Source organism: Arachis hypogaea, chromosome 3, assembly GCF_003086295.3.
Source record: "Arachis hypogaea cultivar Tifrunner chromosome 3, arahy.Tifrunner.gnm2.J5K5, whole genome shotgun sequence".
Classification (NCBI taxonomy): domain Eukaryota; kingdom Viridiplantae; phylum Streptophyta; class Magnoliopsida; order Fabales; family Fabaceae; genus Arachis; species Arachis hypogaea.
In genome coordinates this window covers 99,976,852-99,989,823 of record NC_092038.1, presented here as the reverse complement: position 1 = coordinate 99,989,823, position 12,972 = coordinate 99,976,852, and the positions used below count along the sequence as shown (strand labels likewise).

The 12,972-nt window shown below is 33.1% G+C and overlaps 2 protein-coding genes and 1 long non-coding RNA gene across 3 annotated transcripts; 2 read left to right on the top strand and 1 right to left on the bottom strand.

Annotated features, from left to right (window-relative positions):
• The first annotated feature begins 1,618 nt into the window (after window positions 1-1,618).
• LOC112790792 (sm-like protein LSM6A) lies at window positions 1,619-2,866 on the top strand. The gene is made up of 3 exons (XM_025833362.3): window positions 1,619-1,967; window positions 2,425-2,538; window positions 2,648-2,866. Exons 1-3 carry the CDS (start codon window positions 1,841-1,843, stop codon window positions 2,692-2,694), a joined length of 288 nt encoding a protein of 95 aa, XP_025689147.1. The 5' UTR covers window positions 1,619-1,840; the 3' UTR covers window positions 2,695-2,866.
• A 333-nt stretch (window positions 2,867-3,199) lies between these two features.
• On the bottom strand, window positions 3,200-5,822 carry LOC112790791 (nucleoside diphosphate kinase III, chloroplastic/mitochondrial). The gene is made up of 7 exons (XM_025833361.2): window positions 5,570-5,822; window positions 5,017-5,160; window positions 4,359-4,396; window positions 4,189-4,239; window positions 3,926-4,093; window positions 3,704-3,816; window positions 3,200-3,609 (listed from the first exon to the last, which is right to left on the bottom strand). Exons 1-7 carry the CDS (start codon window positions 5,649-5,651, stop codon window positions 3,486-3,488), a joined length of 720 nt encoding a protein of 239 aa, XP_025689146.1. The 5' UTR covers window positions 5,652-5,822; the 3' UTR covers window positions 3,200-3,485.
• A 1,906-nt stretch (window positions 5,823-7,728) lies between these two features.
• LOC140183818 (uncharacterized) lies at window positions 7,729-10,343 on the top strand. The gene is made up of 3 exons (XR_011880060.1): window positions 7,729-8,025; window positions 8,110-8,169; window positions 10,100-10,343. It is a non-coding gene; the product is annotated as an uncharacterized lncRNA (long non-coding RNA).
• The last annotated feature ends 2,629 nt before the right edge of the window (window positions 10,344-12,972 follow it).

Below are 12,972 nucleotides of genomic sequence, written 5' to 3'. Positions count from 1 at the left end.
CCAAACGGGTGATCATACATTCATACATAAAGAAAAAATGAGGGGCCGCCTTATTGGCCCTCCCAAAGCAAACCCGGTCTTCTGGACCCGGGACTACCAACTCATACTTTGGCTCGTCCTCCTCCGAAGTACAGATCATGTGGTGAGTACGAAGATGAGTAATAAACTCAGCGTCGACCAAGGGTTCCTCCCCTAGAACCGTGACATCAACCCATTGAGAAAGACTATCTACGGAAGCCATTTCTTTTTTCTTATAAAGGGTGACAAAAACCTACAAAAGAAAAAGAAAAGAAAAATAAAAAACACGGTCTCTAAGGGGAGGAGATACGGAGCCAAAATCTACAAACCAACCTATCTACCTACAAAATAAAAGCATGCAAACACAAAGCATATCATGAAAGAAGAAAAGCTAACCTTTATCCAAAAGTGAAGGTTGGAAGAAGCAGAAGTCTCCAAACGCAAGAATGCAGCACGAACGAAGAAAGAAGTAAATTTGAAAGATTGCAGAAACGGAAAAATGAAAGAGAGGGAAAGTATTTATAAACATGATAAGGGGCATAATGGTAAAAACGGAGCAGTCATTAATGAGAGTGCACCGTTACCAAAGCCATCAATCCCTAAGTGCATCCCTAACGAACACGACGCTTGAATAGACGTAACTGTCAGAAACAAAAGGTCGCGAAAATCACGTCGGTTAAAAACCCGCGTCTCCTCCAAAAAGGTCGGCTACGAACCCGAGTTAAATACTTGAACCCAAGTCTTAAAGAGATCTTGGGCTCAAGTAGGGGCACTGTTCATACCCTGGCCCAATAATAAAGGCTCAGGTCCAAAAGAAAGGCTTAGCCCAGAGGATTGAGCCCTGCTTAGCACCGACCTTCGTGTTAAGAAGTCGGTGTTGACTACGATTTGTCCTAAAGAAGTCGGATACGAGATTAGCTGGCAGATAAACACTCATTCAAATGAGTAACCGCCCCTAAAATCTCTCTAACCACTTCATCAAGCCATATCTTAACCTCCCTAAGATAATGGGACGGTTAACACCCTAAAGATATGGCACTACTCCAACGGTGGTTATTGGCTCACCACTATAAATACACTGACACCCCTCAGGTATCTCTAATCCCAATATTCTCTAGACCTGCTCACACTCTTGCTAACTTAGGCATCGGAGTGTCTTTGCAGGTACCACCCCCTCTCCTCGCACAAACAAGTCGGACGGAGCCTCCCGAGTTGCAGATACATTCGGAGTCCTCCTCCTTCATACATTTGGACCAGCCAACGCCATCCATTCTATTAATCTCCGGTTACCCACCGTAACAACATCTTTAATGTTAGATAATCTTAAAGAATATCTAATATTAAATATATATTTCTCAAAAAATATAGTAGATGTTAAATTTTGATGCGATTTTTTACAAGTATGATTAAAAAAATAAAATATTATTATTCTTAAAATTTGGTAATTTTTCATTAAGTATATATTTTTTGTAATTTTTTGTTAATAATCAATAATATTTTTAAAAAATTACAACTCAGCAAAAGAAGACACCAAATTTTAAGAATAATATCTCAATTTTTTAATAACGTTTACAAAAAATTACATCAAAATTTAATTTTTAAAATATTTTTTAAAAATATATATTTATTATTAAATATTTTTGTATCATTTTAAAATTATTTAAAATTTGAATATATTTTTGTAACTTCCAAAACGTTTCTGGTTTTTGGTGGTTAACCTTTATTTATTGTCATGATTTGAGATGATTGAGGGTTGAGTTAGTTGTTGCTTCGAAGATACTGTGTCTGACTGTCTGTATTTGTGTTTGGAAGGTTCTAGAAAATGAGTGGAGCAGCGGAGAAAGAGAAAGAGAAAGGATCTGGAACCACAAAGACCCCTGCTGATTTCCTCAAGTCCATTCGCGGCCGCCCCGTTGTTGTCAAGCTCAATTCTGGCGTTGATTATCGTGGTCGGTATTCCTAAACCGTAAACCCTAATTCCTAATTCTCACACAATCTTCACTTTATTGGCTATACATATTGTCGGTGATCTTCATAAACACAACTGCAATTTCAATTTCAGTTTCAATTTGCAAATCAAAATCATTACTCTAGTTAGTATCACAATTCGCAAATTGGCTGAAATTTGTTCATTTGTTTGCGTGCGTAACCTTTCCAAAATATTCCCTCCGTCTTCGATGTCGTACAACCATTTCTCATTTGAGGTGCTAAGGACACAATGTAGAACTAGAGTTGGGAAATTGAATTGGAATTGCGGAACCTGGCTCTTGAACGCACCAAATAATAGGCCTACAAATTCCCTGTTTTGAGAGTTGCCATCATGAATGTATTTTGATGGCTTTACATTACGAGTTTTGCTTCTGGGTACAGATTAGTTACTTTTATTCCTTGTGGTTAATCTTGTAGGTATCCTGGCTTGTCTTGATGGCTATATGAATATTGCAATGGAACAAACAGAGGAGTATGTCAACGGGCAACTGAAGAACAAGTATGGTGATGCCTTCATTCGAGGGAATAATGGTACCAATGCTTGACATATACAGTTCTTTACTCATAATCTATAAGGCTATAACTGAATACTGATATATGATTGAAATATAATTGAAATACCTTCCTTTCTTTGATGCAGTTCTATACATTAGTACGTCAAATAGGACTCTAGCAGAAGGGGCTTAGCGTATCATCTCAAACGCTTTTATTTGGAAGACATTCTTTTGTGTTTGAGTTCAACAGATAAAGTATGTTTTTTCGCTTCTGTTGAAATCATGGAACGGGATTTAAATCACGTTGAAGTATAATCGAATGCAATTTTTCTGAATATTAAAAGAAATTGAAATTAGGATCCCAATTTCATTTTTTTTTGTTTTTATCGTTTTGGAATTACGTAACTGATATGATATACATGAATTTATCAACATAACTGAATACGTAAACATACAATTACTTCTGTTCAGTTTGATCTCTGATTTCCTTTATAGGATAAACGCAAGATCCCGTTTGTTATCTTTTATTTTCATTTTTAGCGGTTTTATTAAAAAAAAAAAAAACTGAGAAGAGAGGTGAACTAGAAAATAAAAAGAGCCGATAGGAATCTGTTGATTTTACTTGTTTCGTTATAAAATGTTGAGAATTAAAAAACAGGACTTGAGAATAGAAACAGAAAATAAATTTTCAAATGGTATTTATCCTCAAATGATCTGTTTTCTTTTTTCTCTCGCATAAATTACCTGTTTTTGTTTATTGGTAACGTGAAGCAAATAAATAGCCACAAATTGTCTTCACTCTTCACCCGACAGGTGAAATCGAACAATAATAATAAGTTCCTAATATTAGAGTGAAATGTAGGAGCTAACATACTATATCCAAATCCCGCTTATTTGTAGCTTGAAGTGATGAACATGATTTACTTCTCAGCCTAATAATTTATTCCAAAAAATACTGGTTCTCTATCTGAGGTGAAAAAGGAATCAGTTGACACCATAAATCCATTTCTCCGCATTGCTAGTGAAACTGACCAACTCTTCTGGCTTAAACCACAACTTAATCTCATTCTTTGCAGTCTCCGGACCATCACTCCCATGGATGATATTTCTGCATAGTCACAATATTATGGAGAATGTATTGTTGCATCTGTAAAATGTACAAAGAAAAACTAGGTAGTAAGTTCCTTTGAAACAAACAGTACCTTCCAACAACAACAGCCAGATCGCCCCTAATAGTTCCGGGCTCTGATTTTTGAGGATCTGTGGCTCCAATCAGTTTTCTGCCATAGGTAATAACTCCCTGTCCTTCCCACACCTATACATCACATCCATGTTTTTTTTTGGAAAACATGTTAGGAACACTGGCGTGGTTGTCTTCGTTTTTCAAGGACATAGATTTAGTCAATTCTAAGTTTGTAACTAACCATTGCAATGACAGGACCAGAGCTTAGGAAATCACACAGCCCATTGAAGAATGGTTTATCTTGGAGGTCATGATAATGCTTTTGGGCAAACTCCTTTGAAGGGATGATTACTTTAATTCCCACAAGCTTGAATCCTTTCCTCTCAAAACGAGATATGATCTCTGAGATCTGCACAAAAAGAACACCTTATACTAATTAAGTGGGGACCTATTTGTGCCATGTAGGGACAAATTAAAGTTGTGAAAAATGTATACTCAATTTACCAGGCCTCTCTGCACCCCATCAGGCTTAATGGCAATGAAAGTGCGCTCCAACTGAGTTGGAAAAGGTGAACACATTATTAGCACATAAAAATTGTACCAAGCCAGAAAGAAAGAAAGGAAAGACGTGAAGAAGACATGAAGATGCACAGTAGAGAAGATGTTATGTTTACCTCCGCAGCATGCACCTCTTGATCCTGAAGCATGTAAGCTACAAGTCATAGTAGAAGAAGAAAAGTGAAAAATTAGGTGTTGAATGTCTGGCTAAAGGATGGCTACTATAATATTTTGCAACATTGATAAATTCATAGAATAGCGCAAACCGTTGGTTGATAAACTACCATGATAAAACAATGTATATATTGTGGTTTGTGGATATTGATGCATGAATATTGATATAAAAAATGAAATGGAAAATGTTAATTCATGGTTAATTCTAGTTTGGATATTCCTTTATAATGTTGGGGTGTGATTGAGGGAGGTAGTAAATTCTATACTACATCCATAACCTCAATTTGACCACCAAGTACTGCAATTGATGTAGAAGAGGTCTCGGAAGATACATTGCTAAAGTTAAGCAAGGTACAAGGCTCCTCTTCCGTCTTTTTCTTTTTTTTTTTTCTACAACAAAAATAAATTATGGAGTAATAATTGTTATGCACTATGCGGTGGGGGATAAGGGATTGTATATTTGTAACACATAGCAAAGTATAATGCATTTATGTCTCCCTTCATGGAATTAAACAATAGGCAAACACTGAAATGATTTCAAGTAAGAGTTATTCTATTCTATTAATGCACAACTTAAATTAAATTAAATTAAAATTAAACCTGCAGCAGGAAGAGTCAGAGCTCCAGAGATCCATGATGAGGATGCAGGGCCAGAATCAGAACGTGCCCTCCCATAGTTTGAAGCTAAAAATGGCATTTTCCTGCTCAATGAAACAGCTCCAGCTGATGCTGCTGCGCGTCCTTCTGCAAACAAAGAGGAAATACTCCAATTTTATTTATTCCGCAATTTAGAATGATTAAGCATAACCCTAAAGAAACAGAAATAAATCAAGGTCTGTCGTGTTAATCAGAGATAACCGCTCACTCAAAGACACACTGGAAGAAAGATCTCGTTGCACCAAATTATTATTTTAATGGCCCTTAAATAATGGCAATATAATGTGAATAAATTATGAAACTAAAAAGAGGGGGAAAATTGAGAATAGAAGAGATCCATAAAAGTGACGACAAGAGACGCACGTTGGGGAAATGAAATCAGCGTCAAGGAGGTAATCAAAGCTCAGATAGATCCAATGAAGGAATATAATGAGTGATAAGCAACATGAATGAATAGGATATGATAGGAGAGGATTGAAGGAGTGTAAGCACGAACCTGAATAAAACCGAGAGCCTTTGGAAGCAGAGAGAAGGGACCTTGCGGCTCTCGATGCGGATTTGCAGACCTTCGAGGCCATCTCAACTCAGAGAGAGAGAGAGACAGAGAGAGATGATATGGTATGAGTGAAGGATGAACGATCAACTTTGTTGTGTGTGCCCTGTTAAAGTGTGAGAGTGAATGTGAGTGAAGATGCCACTGCATCGGTCTCTCATTAAATATTGGTTGGTCCCAACTCCCATATGCTCGTATCTCGCGTTCCACGTTTGTTTTAGATTAAGTGAAATTAGGTAATGAAAACTTCCATTTCAATTTCGAACTAATTAATTCTTAAAATAAAAAATATTAATTTAGTTTTTTTAAGATAATAAATAAAATATATAATATCTTTTTAATAATTCATCAATTAAAATTTAATAGTAATGTTTATATATATTATTAATTATTTTGATGTGTATATTTATAAAAGATAGATATATAGATAATAACTTTAAAACAATATTTCACTTATTTTGATAGAAAATTATGATAAATAGAGAATAATTAATAAAAAGTATATAAAAATTCAAAAAATAATAAATATTTCATTGTCCAAAATTACATCGTTTTTATGCTCATGTGATAATAATAAAACATGCAACATTATAAATAATGAAATACATGGATACTTTTGTTTTGTTTTGCACTATTCTATGATTGAATTTGTTAATAACTCTGATTTTGTGATTCTGAGTTGTTGGGTTCAATTTATTATTACTTGTTTTGAGTTGATTCTGTGATTCAATTTGTTAATAATTCTGATCGTGTGATTCTTTGTTGTTGGGTTTATTCTAAGTTGATTCTGAGTTGCTGAGTTAATAATAGTATAATACTGATTTTATTAATTTTTGTTTATTCTGAGTTACTAATTTTCTAAAGTTTTGAATTAATTTTGTTGATGGTAAATTTTTTTGTTATATGTTAAAGATGGAACAATTATAAAGTGATTAACAGTCACCAAAAAAAAAAAAATCATAAAGTGATTAACAGCAGCAAGCTATCCAAGTAATATTGTTTCGTTTAGTAGTAAAACATTATGTGTTTGTTATTTATATGAGTTTTGATTTTCTTTAGTTATCATTTTGATATTTGAAGTTATTTATGAATTTTAATGATAAATTATGGATAATTTATTATGTGAAATTGTGAAGATTTAAATTTTATTAGTTTAGAAAGGATTGAATTTAAATATTTAAAATTATATATTAAATTTTTAATAATTTTATTTAATATTTAATTAAACCGACTAAACTTTGGTTGAATTTCGGTCGAACCATTGAATTATTGAACCAATTATCCTACCAGTTCATTGATCATAATGTAACCATTATTTTCACTCTTAAAAAGGAAGTTACAATATCGATGATGAATAAACTTAAGGACAAAAAGAAAGTATGACATAAAAAGAGAGTATCTCATAAAAAATACTTTATAAAAAGTGTAACAATCCTGTTTTTCGAGTACGCGAGATCTTTTCTGAAGGTACAGATTTTTCCTGAAGATCAGTAAAGGGAACAACTTTGATGTATCAACAAGCATCTCAATCCTCATTGTCATTATGTCATCCTTAAGCTAGAACCTTTTCTGAGGCATGCTCGATAACTAATCACGAAAAACCTAGTTTTTGAACCGTATTGGTTAGAAGTTTTGATTCTGATTTTCTTAAATAGTCTCAGTTTGACGAACCAGACCCGATTTATGAGAGAAGAGAGATAATAGTATAATATTATCATTATATTAGTATTAGAAGCTGCTTGAATGATTTTAAAAATATTATCTGGTTTGTTTTAGTAAAAAATATGAAATCAGTTTAATCGGGTTCACAGTTTACTGGTACAGCTTAGCACCAGCACTCTCTGATGACTTTAGCAATGCTAAGGCCTCATCATACATGTTCTATTCTCATATTAAATATGTTACTAGTGTCATTTATGCTAGTGGCTCAGAAAAGAATTTTTAGAGATGTTTTTACAAGTGTTCCGATATATCTAGTTTTAGTAGTTATACACCTGAGATATTTTAATATTATTTTAATACACCTTCAAGCCAACCAATCACAACTCACCTTACACCCCCAAGACACTCCAAGGCTGGTCCTTACTCCCTTTGGCCGAAAATGAGAAGAGAGAAAAGAGAGAAACTTTCATGAACATTTAATCTTCAAAGCTTGATTTCTTCTGAACTAAAACTCAAATCAAAACTCTGATTTTACCAAAATGATCCTCTCTTCTTCCTCTACATAACCATATAACATATCAAGGCTAGAAATAAGGTGAGATGGCTGTCTCCCTCCCTCTTCAATTCGGTTTTCAAGGAAGCATGCTTAAAACATGTGTTTTCTTGATGTTCTTCCTTAGATCTCTTGCTTAACTTGACATGTGAGCCAAAAATCTTCAATTTCCAGCATGTTTAAGGTGAGAAATCCCTTCCTAACATGTTGATTAAGGTTTGATCAGTTGAGGTTTTATGGATTCAAAGTTGTTCTTGATGTTTTTAAGGAGAAAAAAGTGCAAAAAGAACACCTAAAAGCATAACCGGATTTGAGGCAGCAAATCAAGGTAGGGTTTGACGAATTTAATCTTGATTAATTGTGTTTGAGTTGTGGGATTATGATATGGTTTGGCTGTACTTGAAATTGATGATTTATATGAGTAATTCTTGGTGAAAATTTGGTGAAATTTTGATAAAATTTGATGAAATTCAAGCTTTGAGTTTATGTTCTTGGAGCTGCTGGAAAAAATGAAACTCTAGGCCTTAAATTGGAGTTCAATTTGTGTTAAAATCATGTAGAAAAGATGGAGTTTTAGTGGCTGGAAATTTATTATGAATTATGATAAAAATCGGTTGCTGAAAAGACTGAAAAACGGGTAAAAACAGAGTAAGAATCCGAAGAATTTACGAAACACAAAGAACACTTTGAGTGTGATAAAGAACATTGAAGAACAGGCCTTAGATCCTAAAAAGGGCAAGAAAGTAAAATATTTGGTGTTTGGGGGTTATTTTGTAATTTCCAAAAGTTAGGGTGGTTAAAGTAGAAATATTAAAAGTTATGGGTGGTAAAAAGTAAATTTTAAAGGTTAAAAGGTAAAGGTAAGGTAATTTTTAAAAATTTAATAATAAAATAATAAATAATAATAAAATATTAAATAATAATATTTAATTAAAAATAATATTTTAATAAAAATAATAAATAATGCGGAAAAGGCAGTTTTCTGTAAAAGTTTTAGAAAGACAACTTTAAGCGCATAATCTCATAATTACCTTCATAAAACACTTAGGGAGTGATAATAACATGTTAGTGAGGCAAAGATAAAGAAAAGATAAAAAGTTAAAGAAGAGATAAAAATAAAAAAAAATCTGTAAAGTTTTAATGACAGAAAAACAGACAGAGATTTGTGAACGAACTAGGGCAACATAGTTAGTCCTTGAGTTGCGACTAGGGTTAGGTATAATATAAAAATTTAAACTGTTTCAGTATAGACTTAATGAACCTATACTTGGGATAGGCTAACTATTCATACCGAAATTTATATAAGCTTTAAATACTAACGTTAAACAGAGAAATCAGAGCAGAGTAAAGAGATACAAGGAAAAGAGTAACCAGGGCAGAGTAAAGAGTTACAAGAAAAAAAAATAACCATAGTAGAGTAAAGAGATACAGAGAAAAGAGTAATCAGAACAGAGTAAATAGACAAAGAGAAAAGAGTAATATGATAAAGAGAATAGAGAACAAGCAAAGGGCCTGTTGAAAGGTCATTTGTTGCATTAAGGCAACTCCAGAGATATTTGTATATTCATCTGCTGCTTTTCCAGTAGCCCTAGAGGTCCTGTAGGTCCAAGTTCACCTATAGTAAGTTGTTATACCTGTAGGCCGAAGTTCACCTACAGTGAATATCCATTGTGTATCTCAGGGTGTTGCTCCTGTAGACCGAAGTTCTCATACAGAGAGCTATAATTCCTGTAAGCCGAAGTTCACTTACAGGGGCGCCATTTCTGTAAGCCGAAGTTCACCTTCAGAAAATTGTTGTGTTGTATTTAGGCTATTCCTGTAAGCCGAAGTTCACTTATGGGAGTGCTATTTCTGTAGGCCGAAGTTCACCTACAGAGAATAAGCCATATCTAGGACTAGTTCCTAGGTAATGTTGGGCTGCAGGGTGTAAACTGACACGTGAGCTCATAGCCTGCTTAGGACAGACATGCATCATACTTGGTTGCGCATTTCTTCTGTTATGATTGTTGTTTGAATGTATGCTTTCTTTGTTTGTAGTCTATTCACTGTGTCTGTGTTTTATTTTCTTATATTCTTCTGTTTGTGTTATGCTTTCTGTTTTCTCTACTTTCTCTATTTATCTGTATCTTTTGTTTACTGCTTCTTTATATCCTGCTATTTGTCTGCCAAATGACACCGAAATAATGAACGTAACCAATAACCCCGGCCCTACTAAGAACTCCTCAGTTCTTACCCCTTTTCTCTCCTTTCCCCCTCAGATGGAAGCAAGAGCACCCTTCCGTAGTTCGTTGATGATCGTTCCGCAAAGAGGATTCTGCTCTAGGCAGTCTTCTGAGTCTAGAGTGAACTCCGTTACCTTTTTATATGTATATACTGTGAGACCAGCCAACGTCTGCATCCCGTTTGTATACGAACTTTAACCTAAAACCAGTGTACGAGACTCCTGTTATGTGGCTACTTGATGAAGCACCAGAGAGACGTCATATGGCAATGTATAATCGTGCAGAGGAGTAGTAGAAGAGGTTCCACCTTTTGATGATGTTCCAACTGACTTGAGTTTTTAAGAACTAGAACATAGTTTCCCTCACTTTAGTAGTTTAGAGGGACTATGTGAGTATAGAGTCTAGGCTAGCCTGGGCGCTAGCTTAGGGACTTCTTGAACAGGTCAGGGCCTGGAATGTTGTATGTATATTTATGTGTATAGTTATTATCTAGCTATATCTAGGGGTGTTCTAACTAAAAGTCTATACTCTAATATAGGCTGGATCACCGAATATTGTCAACTGCTTGTGATGTATTTATGTGTGGTTGTTTATAACTGTTTTATCTGTTATCAATTGTGAATTGATTATGAATGATTCTGTTTATTAATCTAAACGTTTTCAAAAAAAAAAATTACCCCGCAAAATAACTACGCTTTTAACAACGAATCAGGCTCATATGATAAATAATAGATAATAATTAGAAAGACAAATTGGTAGCGCTCTGTTTCTGGTATGATCTAAGCATATTGAAAATTGGGTCGTTACAAAAAGAATATCTTACTATTTTATAATTAACTAAACTTAGTCATATACACTATTCTAAATACGTGCACTCAAAAATGATTTCTATCTTAATTCTTATTGCGACTCATGTTAATTTTAATGTCAAAGTTCTTGTAAATACACCCCACTATTCCCCATTGAAAACTCGAAATAAGAAAATGATAATAAAATCGTGTCTCCAACCTATTTTATGTAATCTTGTTCAGATAATTGCTAAATTCAAAAATGCAAAAATACTTTTGAATAATAATATTATATGTAAAAATAAATTGCTTATTATATTCTCGTCATTTTTACTTCTATTCCGAGGTTCAAAATCATAATTTCTAAACTATTGATGTATCAAATTTTGAATTCCACATTAATCTTCTTTTTTCTTTTTATCACTTATTGAAAGATTAAATTTTTAAACATCATCTTTTTCAATTGAATTGTTTTTCGTTTATTAAAAAAAAATAAAAATATCAATTTCTCAAAATAATCTCAATAGCCTTAAAAAATAGTCTCACATTATGGTATCTTATTACAAATAACTTGAACATAATGCATGCCCATAAGTTGAACAATACACACACAAAGAAAATGAAATATACAAAACGAAAAAATACTATGTGATTGGTTCAACGATTCAACCTTAAAAATTATAATTTTTGTCTATATTACTGCTTTATATACTTATTTTCTCAGAGCCAATGAAAATTCCTCCATGCTACCACAAACTAGAAGCACAAAAGAGAAGTTGGAATCCTATGATTATCATCTTTCGAGTGGAAGAAGCGAAAGGGGTTGACAACGTTAGGCTGTAAAAAAAAAAAAAAATCAGGATGATAGGTCAAACCTAATAAAGTTCAGAAAATTCCATCATTTTTACATTAAACTCAGCAATGAGTAATTGTTGCACCAATTTAATTTTTGCTAAATAGCTCTCGTTATTTATTTAACATTATTTTGTAAAATTAGAATTTAGATTTTATTATTTAAAATTTAAGAGTTATAATTTAAAATTAAATTAAAAATAAATTTAAAATTTTACATGATATTAATAAAAAAATTAATTTCTTGATTGAACTGTTAAACTCTTTTATATAATATTTATTTATATTTAAATTATTATAAAAATCATTGTTTAAATTTAATAAAATTGTTAAATTATTTTTTCAAATACACGCATAATAAATTAAATCTCAAAAAGTATTATAAAAAATTGACTAAAAATTATTAAGAAGTTTGTTTTGTAAAATATATTGGAAAAAAAAAATGATCCAGCTATTATAACTCTAATTGCTCAGTTGTAATCCATCAATAAGTCAGTTGACCACAGATTATTTTAGATGACGAGTACTCTTACTCTTGAGCTAATTTTTCTTTGTTAACTCTTAAATTAAGTTTGGTGTTATTCAGCAATCCACTTTTTGAATGTGAAATAATACCACATCTCAGGAAGACTAGGATGATAATGCTTGCTTTTGTTAGTTTAAGGAAAACAGGGGTAATTAAGTGACTTTAGTAGTTAGGTCAATCATCTACCAGAACGGTAGGACTCCACGTGATAGGAATCTGATGTCTCCAAGGTGATGATCCTTCTCATCTACAGGAACCCAGTTAATGCCTTAATGGTCTCTTTGGTTAGTTCGGTTGTTTGCTTTTCTTTTACATCAACTTTTTATATCCCACTTGTGGGAAGAAAAAGAATTCAATTAAAAAATAGGGATCAATTTCTACTAATAGCGTAATTTTTAATGGGAAGGAGATTTGATACTGGTACTTTTGATCTTTGTCAAATGTCAGTTGCCAAGATTCCTTATTATTCCTTGTAAAAATAGCTTCCTTACGAGGTCAGGCTAAATAACCTGTCTGTTAATCTGTTATACCGGTTGTAATAACAACAACAATTAAATGCTAATAATTCACATTGCATCAAAGAGAAGCAGCATGACCAGTTTGGCACTCCAACGATAACGAGGCGTAAACGGATACTGTTTGGTTGAAAGGGCAATTCGCTTTCCCTTTATGGCTTTATGGATTCGTTGTCAGGAGAAGGTGATGAAGAAACTTCTGCTCTTGTCGTAAGACTTTAGATTTTT